The sequence below is a fragment of the Bos mutus genome, chromosome 1 (genome assembly GCF_027580195.1).
Source record: "Bos mutus isolate GX-2022 chromosome 1, NWIPB_WYAK_1.1, whole genome shotgun sequence".
NCBI classification, from domain to species: domain Eukaryota; kingdom Metazoa; phylum Chordata; class Mammalia; order Artiodactyla; family Bovidae; genus Bos; species Bos mutus.
Genome location: NC_091617.1, coordinates 154682372 through 154695720, shown reverse-complemented (window position 1 = coordinate 154695720; position 13349 = coordinate 154682372). Strand labels below are relative to the sequence as shown.

The 13349-nt window shown below is 45.0% G+C and overlaps 1 protein-coding gene across 1 annotated transcript in view; it reads right to left on the bottom strand.

The window, feature by feature from the left end:
- Positions 1-4971: 4971 nt before the first annotated feature.
- The window catches only part of MCM3AP (minichromosome maintenance complex component 3 associated protein), a 41937-nt gene continuing 33559 nt past the window's right edge, over positions 4972-13349 (bottom strand). Inside the window, 6 exon segments of the mRNA XM_005902330.3 lie at positions 4972-5262; positions 6153-6303; positions 8137-8343; positions 10447-10576; positions 11046-11303; positions 12368-12758. Of these exon segments, the coding sequence (XP_005902392.2) occupies positions 5104-5262; positions 6153-6303; positions 8137-8343; positions 10447-10576; positions 11046-11303; positions 12368-12758 (1296 nt within the window). The 3' untranslated portion in view covers positions 4972-5103.

Genomic DNA, 13349 nt, shown 5'->3' with positions numbered 1-13349 from the left:
TTCGATCCCTGGGTTAGGAAGATTCCCTGGAAAAGGGAATGGCTACCCACTCCAGTATTCTTGCCTGGAGAATCCCATGGACTGAAGAGCCTATCAGGTTACATGGGGGTCACAAAGAGTTGAACATAACTGAGTGACTCTGTGCGACCCCAGAGACGGCAGCCCACCAGGCTCCCCCATCCCTGGGATTCTCCAGGCAAGAACACTGGAGTGGGTTGCCATTTCCTTCTCCAACGCATGAAAGTGAAAAGTGAAAGTGAAGTCGCGCAGTTGTATCCAACTCTTCGCGACCCCATGGACTGCAGCCTACCAGGCTCCTCTGTCCATGAAACGACTGAAGCGACTTAGCAGCAGCAGCAGCAGAGTGACTACCACTTTCACTTTCAATAACTAACCTAGCAAGGCAGAGACAGCTGAAACCCATGTGTGGAGGTAAAGTCTTTCAGAAAAAAGACCATTTTTGCCAATGAACTGGAGGTGCAGAAATTAGAACTGGTGGAAAGTTTGAATAAGAAGCAACGTGACAGTAGATCCTTTCTCCTACCTGAGTGGGAGCCTGCTGCAGTTGAGTCAGATCAAGTGTGAACTCAGGCACAAGGCATAGCTGAGGGTCACTGAAAGCAGGGTGTTGAACAGAAGTCTCCACTCATATGGGAGTTCCACTTCTCCCACTAGCCATATAGCTTCAGGCAGTAGGAGGATTTCTCTGAAGCAAATGGTGCTCCCATAAAAGACCTGCAAACACTGACAACTGGGATCCAGTAGAAAAGCAGAGAAACCTATTAGTTCACATAGAGCTTCCAGCAAGCTCCTCAGAGCTCCATCAATAAGCCAGACATTCAAGGAAGACCTCTAACATGAAAGGCAACAAAACACACAGAAAAAGGAAAATTTTGAGAAATGGAGATAATTGAAAGTTGTGGAAGAAGACTTTCAGAAAAATATGTCCTCAGAGATAGGATGTTGCACCCATGAAACAAGAATCATCTGTTGAACTTCCCTCGTGGTACAGTGAATAAGAATCCGCCTGCCAATGCAGGGGACGCAGGGTCAATCCCTGGTCTGGGAAGATTCCGCCAGTCACGGAGCAACTAATCCTGTGCATCACAACTACTGAGTTGGTGTGCCCTAGAGCCTATGCTCTGCAACAAGGGAAACCATTGCAATAAGAAGCTCATGCTCTGCAACGAAGAGTAGCCCCCTGCTCACCTCAACTAGTGCAGTCCAAAATGAATGAATTACAAAAAATAATCATCTGACATATTCTAACCCTCCCTGCCTTATTTTTCTGTGCTTATCATCAACTAGCATGCCAAATGTTTTGCATATCTTATTGCCTGTCTCTCTACTAAAATATAAGCCCTCTGTAAGGGCTGAAATTTGTTTCACTTGGTGCTATATCCCCAGCACCTGGAGTAATGCCTGGCATATAGTAAATACTCCAAAATTATACACTAAATAAATGAGTGAATGAGCACAAGTCTCTAATAAGAAACATTAGGGAAAAAAAATTCTCAGAAATTAAAAATACGGCAGCAGTTTAAAATTTTTTTAACTTCTTAAAATTGAAGTATAGTTGATACACAATATTATATAAAAGTGTACAATATAGTGATTCATAATATGGCAGCAGTTTTAACGTCACTAGAACAGAGAGATAGAGAAATTTTAGGAGTAAGATAAAAAGATAAAGATATTAAAAAATTAAAAAGAAAATTGGAGCATCAATACAGGTGGTCAAACATCTGAATAGTAGGAGTTCCTAAGGGAAGTAGTGGAGGGGAAGAATGCATTAAATAACTTCCCCAAATTTCCAGAATTGTAGAGAATTTTCTAGATTGAAAAAGCATGGGAGAATGTTTTCTAAAGAAGCCTCCAAAATCTCCCATCTCACATACTCTTGTACTATGTGGTCTTACCAGTCAACCTCATTGAGAAATAGGACCTATGCCCCATCCCTTGAACCTATAACCAGTTGCCTATAACCAGTAGAGACCCTGTACAGATTCCAAAGCTGGGCTTGCATTTTGCTCACTGGGACACTTGCACTTAAGCCCTGAGATGCCATGTGAGAAGTCCTATCTGAGGCCACCTTGCTGTGAGGAAGCCAAGCTTCATGGTGAGGTCACATATAGCTAGCTACTCAGGTTGAAAACCCCAGCTGAGCTCCTAGTCAATAGTGCAACATCACCTGCCAGCTATATGAGTGGGTTGTCTGGGACATCCAGCTTAGTCAAGACTTTGGATAACCACATTCCCAGCCAATGCATGGAATAGCTGACTTCTGCATGAGAGATCCCAAAAGAAAGCTGCCCAGCTTTAAGCTGCCCAAATTTAACCTATGGTTGGGGTAGTTTGTTACACAGCAAAGAGTATTGGAAAGAACTACTCTGTGCCCAGCACAATAAATTTGGCAGGGAATAAAGGAGAGAGACCAATACATCGAACCATGTTGAGAAATTTGAGACCATCAGGGATCAGATCAGATCAGTCACTCAGTCGTGTCCGACTCTTTGCGACCCCATGAATCGCAGCACGCCAGGCCTCCCTGTCCATCACCAACTCCCGGAGTTCACTCAGACTCACGTCCATCGAGTCAGTGATGCCATCCAGCCATCTCATCCTCTGTCGTCCCCTTCTCCTCCTGCCCCCAATCCCTCCCAGCATCAGAGTCTTTTCCAATGAGTCAACTCTTTGCATGAGGTGGCCAAAGTACTGGAGTTTCAGCTTTAGCATCATTCCTTCCAAAGAAATCCCAGGGCTGATCTCCTTCAGAATGGACTGGTTGGATCTCCTTGCAGTCCAAGGGACTCTCAAGAGTCTTCTCCAACACCACAGTTCAAAAGCATTAATTCTTCGGCGCTCAGCCTTCTTCACAGTCCAACTCTCACATCCATACATGACCACAGGAAAAACCATAGCCTTGACTAGATGAACCTTTGTTGGCAAAGTAATGTCTCTGCTTTTCAATATGCTATCTAGGTTGGTCATAACTTTCCTTCCAAGGAGTAAGTGTCTATTAATTTCATGGCTGCAGTCACCATCTGCAGTGATTTTGGAGCCCAGAAAAATAAAATCTGACATTGTTTCCACTGTTTCCCCATCTATTTCCCATGAAGTGGTGGGACCGGATGCTATGATCTTCGTTTTCTAAATGTTGAGCTTCAAGCCAGCTTTTTCACTCTCCACTTTCACTTTCATCAAGAGGCTTTTGAGTTCCTCTTCACTTTCTGCCATAAGGGTGGTATCATCTGCATATCTGAGGTTATTGATATTTCTCCCGGCAATCTTGATTCCAGTTTGTGTTTCTTCCAGTCCAGCGTTTCTCATGATGTACTCTGCATGTAAGTTAGAGATAATCTTTAAAACTTCGAGCAACAACAAAACAAAAACATAGGGGAACGATTTCCAATGTAAAATTATATTTCCATTCAAATGATGGACCTAATGTAAGGGTGGAATTAAAGACATTTTAGATATGCAAACTCAGAAGGCTCTAAAAGATGAGCTCCATCAAAATGAGAAGGCAAGCCAAGTCAGATATGACTCAGAATCCAGGAAATGTCCAACGTGTGGCACAAAGATGGGGGTTTCCCAAAGGGTCATTTCCAAAAGAAGATGGAAGTAGCATACTACCTGATGCACAGGAGTGTTGATAGAAGCTTTACATTTAGTGATGAGAGGTTTGGGTGAAGTCGAACCAGGAACACAGACAACAAGCAAATGAAAAAACAAGACAAGTGACTCCAGGGACAACAGTTGTACGTAGTGGAAATGTCATCATAAACCAATACAGGGCTCAATAGCAAACAGTATTAATACACCCATAGTGAACTCTGAATGCAGATTTCAGCTAACATTAAACTGTTTTGGGAGACTAGTGGCAGAGGAAATGTAGTATGCATGTGTGGGTGATACTCATTGCAGAGAGGACAGTATAAGGGCTAACTCATTTTCTATTGTAGGAAATCAATAGATAATTTCTAAAATCAAGATTAACAAATAGCATTACTGAAGTCTTTATTGAAAACATGAAGTTAATCACTGAAGAAATCCCTAAGAGTCGATTAGTGTTTGTTCTAGGGGATGCAAAGTTTGGCTGGTAGATTCAGATTTGGTAGGATGAGGAAGTTCTATTCCTACTGCTTCTTGTTTCTCAGTGAAATAACAAGCAAGTCATCATCTAGAAATGTATATTTGAAGAGAATGAGAAGATATGAAATAGGGGGTGTGGGATATAGTAGGGAGATGCTGAGTGCCAATTAAAGATTGATGATCATACTCAACATCACCAAGTCTATCTTAATACCCCTTTCTGTGTATGTCTCAAATTTATCCCTTCTCTCCACACCAACTGCTAGCAGACTCATCTTTCACCTGGACACCTGCAGCAACCCTCTTTCGAAATTCAGGGCTTGTTTTCCTAATGTTCCCCACAGGCAATTTTTAAAACAAAATGTGACCAAGTCACTTCTCTGCCTAATATCCTCCAACAGCTGATTCCCACAGTACTCACAGTAAAGCAGCAAGGGTTGCTGTGACCTGGCCTATCTTCTCACTTGGCACTACTACCAAACTGGCACCTCCAGGTTTTCTTCATATCCTCTCAGATATATTCCTACACTCCTCTCAGGAATTCTGCTCTCTCCTCCACCCAGTCCCCTGTGTCCCCTTGCTCCCAATCCAGACACATGCTCTATGCCTCAGAGATATGTACATATACTGTTGGCTCGGTACATCTGTTGTCTCTCTTGAGGTGTGAGCTGGTGGGGTCCCTGCACCTTATTCATCCCTGCATGACTGATTTTGGCACATGAGGGACTACAACTTTTGCTGAGACAATGACCACTGTTACACACCAAAATGTAACACCAAGGGTTGCTGAATGACAGAAGAGATTATGAAAACAGATAAAGAGTATCAAGAACATTACACAGGAGGGAAACAGACTTTCATTGTGAAAACCGAGGAAGATTTCATTAGATAGTCCAAAGGTTTATTTGCATGATTAATAATCACATTTCCAACATGCATCAAGCATCTGAGAATAACATTATTTTGAGTAAAATAAAATCTTCTGGACCCTTTCTCAGTTCCAGCGGCTCAAATGTCCACCATGTCCAACAGTGCAGAGAGATGGAGCTCAGAGACAATGTCCTCCTCCCGTGAACTCTGGATCAGCCTTTCTAGGTGCTTCAGCCGTTCAGTCAGAGATGTGCCTGTTGCCTCTGACAACTGCAGTTGCTTTCCTATCCTTTCATTCTGTTTGAACAAATAAAGAAACTAAAAGTAGTTTTGGTATATCCATAAGCCAAGATATATTCTCTCTAAAGGCACTAGATCCAGCTCACATTAGAAACCTCTTCTGGGGGCTGTTGGGCTCAACAAACTCCTCTCTTGGCATCTATCATACATCCTTCCAGCCCCTTCCAACACACACACACATATAGCTGGTATCATCTGCACATGGAATGTTTTCTCTTCTGATTCTACCATGAACAACTTCTAGTAATTTTTATTATATATCATTGTCAAGAACTAGGAACTATTCCATAATATATACTGTGACTGCTAAAGCAGACTCTCATCATTGGCTATTTAGTTTCCACTTTTATATATTATAATTAACACTACAGTGAACAAAAATACATTAATTTTTGTCATATACAGTAATTTCTTTAGGGCAGAATTGCTAAGTTAATCAGTACAAATATTTTTAAGGTATCTGCCAAACTAGTAATTGGAAACAGTATGTCATCTTACACTGTTGACTGAAGCCCTGGACTTCTGTGAGCATGCCTTCCTCATTAATTCTCCTCATGGAAAGTCAATCCCAGAAAGGGGGGTCTGGATGATGCCAAAGCTTGGACGGTATGTGCTCCATGAACCAAGCCACTGTTGTCAACTTGACTATTCTCAACGTTTTACTACATGTCCGCACATGGTTATGGGTTTTGTTCAGTTCTTAGCACATTTCAATCCCATTCTTCACTCATTTCATAAGCAGAAATTCAAAATTAGCTGGGCCACTATAACACTGACAGATGAAGTGTAAGAAAAGTTCTAATTTAAGCTAATAAAGAGACCTTGCTTTTTTCCCATTCTGTCAGTCGTTAAGTCTAATACAAAAGCCAAATGTATTCTCTTCTCACCTGAGGGCTTGCAGTCATAGATGTTTTCATCACAGGTTCAATAGTCTGAGGCAGAGACACCAGATTCTGAGGAAGGTAGAGGGGAAGGGACATTGAATCTCTAAGTGCTCCTGAGTCCTCCGACAACCACTGCTGAAGCTGATCTTCAAACCTGAAACATTTGCATATTAGGAACAAAAAAATTATCTATTAGGAAGAAAAAAACTATCACTCACTTTTCTCCTATGTATGCTTTAAATTTTTTAAAGCTTTGCTTTTTCCTAAAGGTGGAATTAAGTTATAACATCAACTGAGAAGCAGAAAAATATAACAGGTTAGGATCTTCTCTTTAATTTATAAACCTGATTTCTATTTAATGAAAAAGGTGGCATTTATCCAAAACAACTGTTTTTTTTTTTTTTTTTTAACATTACTTGTAATTCTCTCATTTGGTTTATCTTCTTTGGCTTATTTTGCTATTATGTGTGTATAATTAATTAGTATCTTTTTGGATTATCCAAATGTATGAATTGCTGCTTATAGTTTAAGACTAACCCAAAGTAACATCCCACTGCAAGGAGATCCAACCAGTCCATCCTAAAGGAGATCAGTCCTGGGTGTTCACTGGAAGGACTGATGTTGAAGCTGAAATTCCAATACTTTGGCCACCTGATGCGAAGAGCTGACTCATTTGAAAAGACCCTGATGCTGGGAAAGATTGAGGGCAGGAGAAGGGGATGACAGAGGATGAGATGGTTGGATGGCATCACCAACTCGATGGACATGGGTTTGGGTGAACTCCAGGAGTTGGTGATGAACAGGGAGGCCTGGCATGCTGCGGTTCATGAGGTTGCAAAGAGTCAGACACGACTCAGTGATGAACTGACCCACCGCCACCTAACACACTCCAGAGCTGTCCACTCTATATACTTAGTCTTTTTAAGAGAAACAATCTGATCCAAACTGTTTACATGATACATATCTAAAAAAACCTACTTTTAGAATCGTAACACATTCGTTCACTCTCCTAACACATTTTATCAAGCTTCCACCAAATACTAGGCACCATTCTGGGTACTAAGTATACAGGACTGAGACAGAGCAGACAAGGCCAGCTGCAGGCAGCTTATACTTAAGTGGGGGGAGACAGACAAGGGAAACGTCTGAAGGCTAGAAAGACAAAGCAGAGACATGGGCACAGGGTGGACTGGTAAGATGGGTAAGGAGATCCTTGCTGAGTACACATAAGCAGAGACTAGAAGCGAGTACAAGGTGAGCCAAGGGGATGTTGGGGGCGCGGGGGAAGGGAAGGGCTGCAGAAGACTGGAAAAGTGAGAATCACAGTTTTTGAGGAATTCATGTCCTAGGGGAGCAGAAACACAGAGGTGGTGACTAGAGAGGGAAATGGGACCAAGACAGGGAGAAATGGCAGCATGTTTTCACGTTTGTACACTGATGGGAGAGTGAAGGACTCTCACTGGACGAGTGTCCTTGAGTAGGTGGGAAATGAGAGTCCAGCCAAAGGGAGGGACTGACCTTGCCTCCAGGACAGAAGCTGCTGGAGGGAACAGTGCACGAGGAGGCAAGGGGACAACAGTGCAAACTCCTATCTTGCAGGTTTTCTTTCTTGGTAAAATCATAAACAAGGGTGGTGGGGGAGGCAGAGGAGGGTCTACTCCAGCTCCTGACTTCCTGCGGTGTGGGGATGCACCCACATCCTCAGTCAGGTTGGCCAGACAGACAGAGCAGGTGCCGGCCACACTCCGCAGAGGCTTATTAGCCAGCTACACTTAGTTCCCAGTAGGAAACTCAAGACCTTCAGTGATACACAATCAATGAAACTGATTTCAAGTAATAAAGCAGTTTAAGGCACGCTATCAAGGGCACTGCCTCTGTCCTCACACTTCACACTTGCCTTCTTTTTCAAAGAGTCTCATCATTGAGATCCTTGCTAACCCAGCAGGAGGCCTAAAGGACATAAGGAACCCCAGGGAGCAGGCCTCACCTCTTGCTCTCCTCTTTCTCCAGCAGCAGGCTGCTAGACAGACACTGGGCCAGGAGCTCCTGGGCCGAGGCTCTGTGCATCAGATCCTCCGAGCTGGGAATCCGCCCCTCTTGGCTGTGCTCCACACCTCTCTTGCCTTTGCGGTGCACGTGAAGTAATGGAGTAGGAAGCTTGTTTCCAGAAGGATGAAAAGATCTTATCCCCAAACTGTAAGTACATGTTTTGAAATGCTTACAGTCAACAAAGAGAGGGAGGAAAGGGTTCCTCTGGCATCAGGTAGAGTGGGGGTGCTTTGGGGTCAGGCACGGGTGCCGAGGGCAGGCAGCCTCTGTCTTGCAGGAACTTCCCCTCTCCTGGGCAGCTGGGCTCCCAAAGCTTCTCTACTGTAAGCTTTGCTTCCCATTACAGGGTTAGCAGCAGATTCTGTTTTCCCCTAATATTGGCAAGGTTCTTACTTTTGCATTTAGCTCCTAAATCCATCTGGGAAATTTTTTTCTTTTTTCTTTTGCTGTGACTTGAGGCCTGTGGGATCCTAGTTTCCCAATTAGGGATTGAACCCACGGCTGTAGGCAGTGAAAGTTCTGAGTCCTAACCGTGGGAATGCCAGGGAATTCCCCTGGAAGTAATGATTATAGCAGCGGGAGATGAGGGTCTAATGCTTTTTCTAAACAGATGCCAGTGTCTGTCCTCTCCTCATTAATTTCCCTCATTTGGCATGGTACTTTTATCACATATGGTTCTGTTCTTTCATTTTTTCCATTGTGATCCATTTGTCTACTACAACTTTATGTTTTGATATCAGGTACAGCAGACCTTCCTTGTTATACAAAATTTTCTCAGCAATTGCTACAAATTTTCTCATTCTGAAGAATTTTAGAATTAACTTGGCAAGACCAGGGGTAAACATCCTTTTGGGCTTTTGATTAGAAATGCCCTGGACATGGGTAACCTATGGCTGATTCATGTTGCTATTTGGTAAAAACCAACACAATACTGTAAAGCAATTATCCTTCAATTAAAAAGAAATTTTTAAAAAAAGAAATGCCCCGACTTTACAGTTTCAGAACTGACATCTTTATAGTATTGCATCCTCCAATTAACAAGGCATTTATTTTAGGTTTTCTTTGCATCTTCAGGACCCTGAGAATCCACTCATAAGGGTTTAGCACCTCTCCTGGTCAGTTTGTGTCCATACGTTCTAGATTTGTTGCCATTGTGAATGAGAATTTCTATCTGTTGTAGGTTGACCTGTCTGATGACCGTGCTAAATGCTGAATGGTTCTAACGGTGTGACTGTTGATGATCTTGAACTGACAGTTTTACCCTCTGGAAACAACAGTTCCTCCTCTCTTTCAATATTTATGCCACTGTGTCTGTGTGCTAAACTGGGCAGGGCCTCCAGGAGAACAGTGAACAACGGTGATGTCAGGGGCAGTTCAAGGCTGGTTCTAACTTCAGTGTTTCTCATGTTTTACCAAGAAGCATGGAGGCTTTGGGCTAGTTTTATGGTAGGTAGCCATATCAGGCTAAGGAATTTTATCCAAATTTAGTAAGGAATTTTATTGGGAATGGGTATACATTTTTTTTCTTGGCGGAGGGGGGGGGGTGGGGGGGAGAAGGAATGGCTATGAATGTTAAGGAAAGCATTTCAACACCTAGTGAAATGATCACTTATTTTTCTGAAATGGCAGCAAACTCCATGAATAGGTTTCTATTGTTCATATTGTTCAGCACAGTATAAAGTGAGCTTGTGAGTTTTTTATATACTACAAAACTACAAGTGCTAACATTTTACTTAGTATTTTTGGGATCAGGTTTGTAACCGAGATCAGAGGTCAGCCTTCTGTCCGTACTCTCCTGGCTATGTTACGACTTCAGGGTCAGGTTCGTCCAGTAAATATAACAAGATGTCTGCTTTCTCTGCTCTACAACAGTTTCTACTACATGGGAAGAATGATCTGCCCCCATTATTTGTTGGAATCTTCCCACAATGGGCTGGATTTCATATATGTGTCCGAAGTTGCTTCAGTTTTGTCTGACTCTTTGCACCCCTATGGACTGTAGCCCACCAGGCTCCTCTGTCCATGGGATCCTCCAGGCAAGAATACCGGAGTGGGTTGCCATGCCCTCTTCCAGGGGATCTTCCCCACCCAGAGTAAGTCTTCTGCATCGGCAGATGGGTTCTTTACCACCAGAGACACCTAGATTTCGTGTATAGGCTGTGAATTTCTGCAGTATACTCTGGAAGAGAATACAGTTTACTCTCTTGGCTGAGGGATGACAGAAACATACACTGAACACAGATCTCACCGGCCCTGACTCAACTGTAGCTCCTTCTGCGTCTGCATTCTGGCTTGTTCCCACAACAAAGGAACGTCGTATTTTTTCAAATGGTTTTTAAAAAAATACACGCATATCTGACCATCTTCACTCAGTGCCTCTGAGAAAACAATACAAAAGAAAAGATTATCAAGAGAGCAACAGGTGACCACCTGATGATGTTTGCTTAAATTTACTGACTTAAGGACAAGCCCTTCTGATTAACTGAAGTCACACAATCATGTGACTTCCATGCTTGAGCTAAATATGCTCCAGGTGTCCACAGGTCATTCAAGGTCCAGAGAGGCTCATGTCCAGACCTCTATGCCCAGTGTGACTACTCAGAGAGGTCTCTCTAAGGCCAGACTCAGGGGCCCATTTCAGGGAGATGAGTGCAGGCTCTATCAAACCTTCTCAGCTCTTCCCAAAGTCACCTGGAAGTCACTGGCTTGAAGAGATATAGTCCTAGGGCAAGGATGGGTGGGGACCCACAGGAAAGACACAAACATCAAGTAGACATTTTTCTTTGCTGAAACTCGACCAGGAAAGTCTCCTGAGGAGTCAGCCCCTCAGCACCAAGCACTAAGTACCTGATGTGACGGGAAGCCTTGGGGGTGTCCAGTCCCTGAGCTTGTGGTTGATGCACAAGGCGATGACGTCATCCCATGGGATCTCAGCAACCGAGGGCCCAGCCCTCTGTCCCGGGGAGGGGTGCCTGCTCTTCCACCTGCTGTATGTGGTGCAGAGCAGGCTCTCCACCTGCGACTGCAGGACAGGCTGCGTCTGGCGAGAGCTGGGAATCTGGGAGGCATACTGGATGACCATGGAACACATAGGGAGCCAGGGAGCTGGAGAGAAAGCACCAAGGAGTTACAGGGTTTGGTAGAAATCTACATGAAATGTTCTTCACTCTGTATTTTTTTTATAGAAGGCAACTGTGTAGCTGAGAAGTCAGTCTTCAACTCTGAATACAACAGAACCATAGTTGTTAAAGAAAGTACATTTCCCTCCCTGTGTCCAGGTAAGGGATGCAGTTACCCAGGCCACAGTTCACAACAAAGGGTCCATACTAGGGGGGCTGACTGCACAGGTCTGTGGATGCACCCAGGAATTTGTATTTGACCAAGCACTCAAGGAGACCTGGTCCCAGAGCTGTGGGCTTCTCTCAGGGAGGCCCGACCTAGCTCACCACAGAGGACTTACACAGTGAAGTTTGTTTCTCTTTGGGTTCCTTCAGCAGCAAACATCTGTTAAACCTACTGGAGATCACACCTCAAATTTAGAAAGATGCCTGAGGCCTCTGCTTCACATGGTCCAGAGAATGGCCCTACCAAGACCACATGAGCAAAAACAGCCTCCTTCCCTCCTAACAGCATCAGCAAGGGAAGGGACAGCTCCTTGAAGCACAGCAGCCCATAGCATCTGTGTCAGGACAGCCCAGGAGCCTCACTCGGGCACAGCCAGAGCCACAGAATGAGCTTCTCTAATGGAGAAGGAACCCTGGTGTCACAACAGCACTGAGCACCACGGCCCAGGCAGAGCCAACAGCATGGAGACAGGACTGCAGTGTCTCCACGCCTTCAGCTCCCAAAGGCCATGGTGCAGGTAAGATGGGACCTGCTACCAACCGAGAAACCCTAGGCCTGGATTCAGCACTCCTCCTGACACCCCCTCCTGGGGCTGAGCAGACACCCACAGACCACTCAGCTGGCGGTGGAAGGCCAACAGCTCCCGCTCCAGAAGACCCCAAATCGTCCTGACATCTGAACCCAAAGGCAAGTGCGGGTGGAAGCCATGGAGGGCCAGGGGCACAGTGGTGCCCGACATCTGCTAGTGTCCCTACAGCAAAAAGGATCAGGGGAATGCAGCCCCCACACTCCTTCCAGCCAGTCCCCTCGACACAAGCACGTACCCCCTGGAGGCGGAAGATCCATCTGTGGGAGCTGGAAGCCAAGGATGGCTTGCCTCAGCCAGGCCAGGTGCTCCGGGGCGTTCCAGTGAAGATGAGGAAGCAGCCGGCTGCCCCCTGCCTCAGCAAACTCGGCGACAGGCCAGGACAGGTCGCAGAGCTGCTCGGAGGACACTACAGAGGCCAGGAAGCTCAGCACGCTGTTGAACAGCTCAATGATGGCACTTGGCTCCTGTGAGGCCAGGCCGCCCAGCCTCCGCTCTCTTCTGTCATGGAAAAACCGGCTGCTAAACTCCCGGCTAACCCCATCTTCCACGTACTGAATGAGGGTCTGGCAGCAAAGTTCAAGGGCACAGGGGCAGTGGGAGACCAGCCACTGCACAGCCTGCGAAACCTGAGAAGCAAAGACAGTGGGGAGAGTTCTAGGTCAACAATCTACGCTGTTTTTCAAGAGGAGGTTCCTGAAGGCGCCCCTCCCATAGCTGCTACAGCAGGTGCCACCGGAACAGCAGCTTCTCACCATGCCAGAGGGGAGCAGAAGCTTCCACTGTAGCTGAGTCTGCTCTCCCTGGAGACCAACACAGCAGGGACCCCGAGAAGGGCTCCCATTCCCATCACCCCTGCCACCCAGAAGGGCTAGAAGCCCAGGGGAAGCACCATGCACATCCTCTCCACCTCACACTGAAAAGAAAACTGTATCTTCAGTTCTTAGAAGGACTAACAGCTTCACTCCATGCCTGGGTGCTTTCACACCCGGTAGTTAGCTTTATCTTTATTCCTGTAGTTATTTTTAAGTCCCGACACTTCTTTCCCTAAATGTAATTGTCAGCACAGACTTTTTAAGGAAACTCTGATAACATTATTTCTTCATATTCCAAGGACAACCACCCTACAAAAATAATCATACATCTGACCCTCAGATATAAGACATGAAGTGTCACAGTTTAAATCTGTAACAACAAAACCTCTGAAAAAAATTTACAGA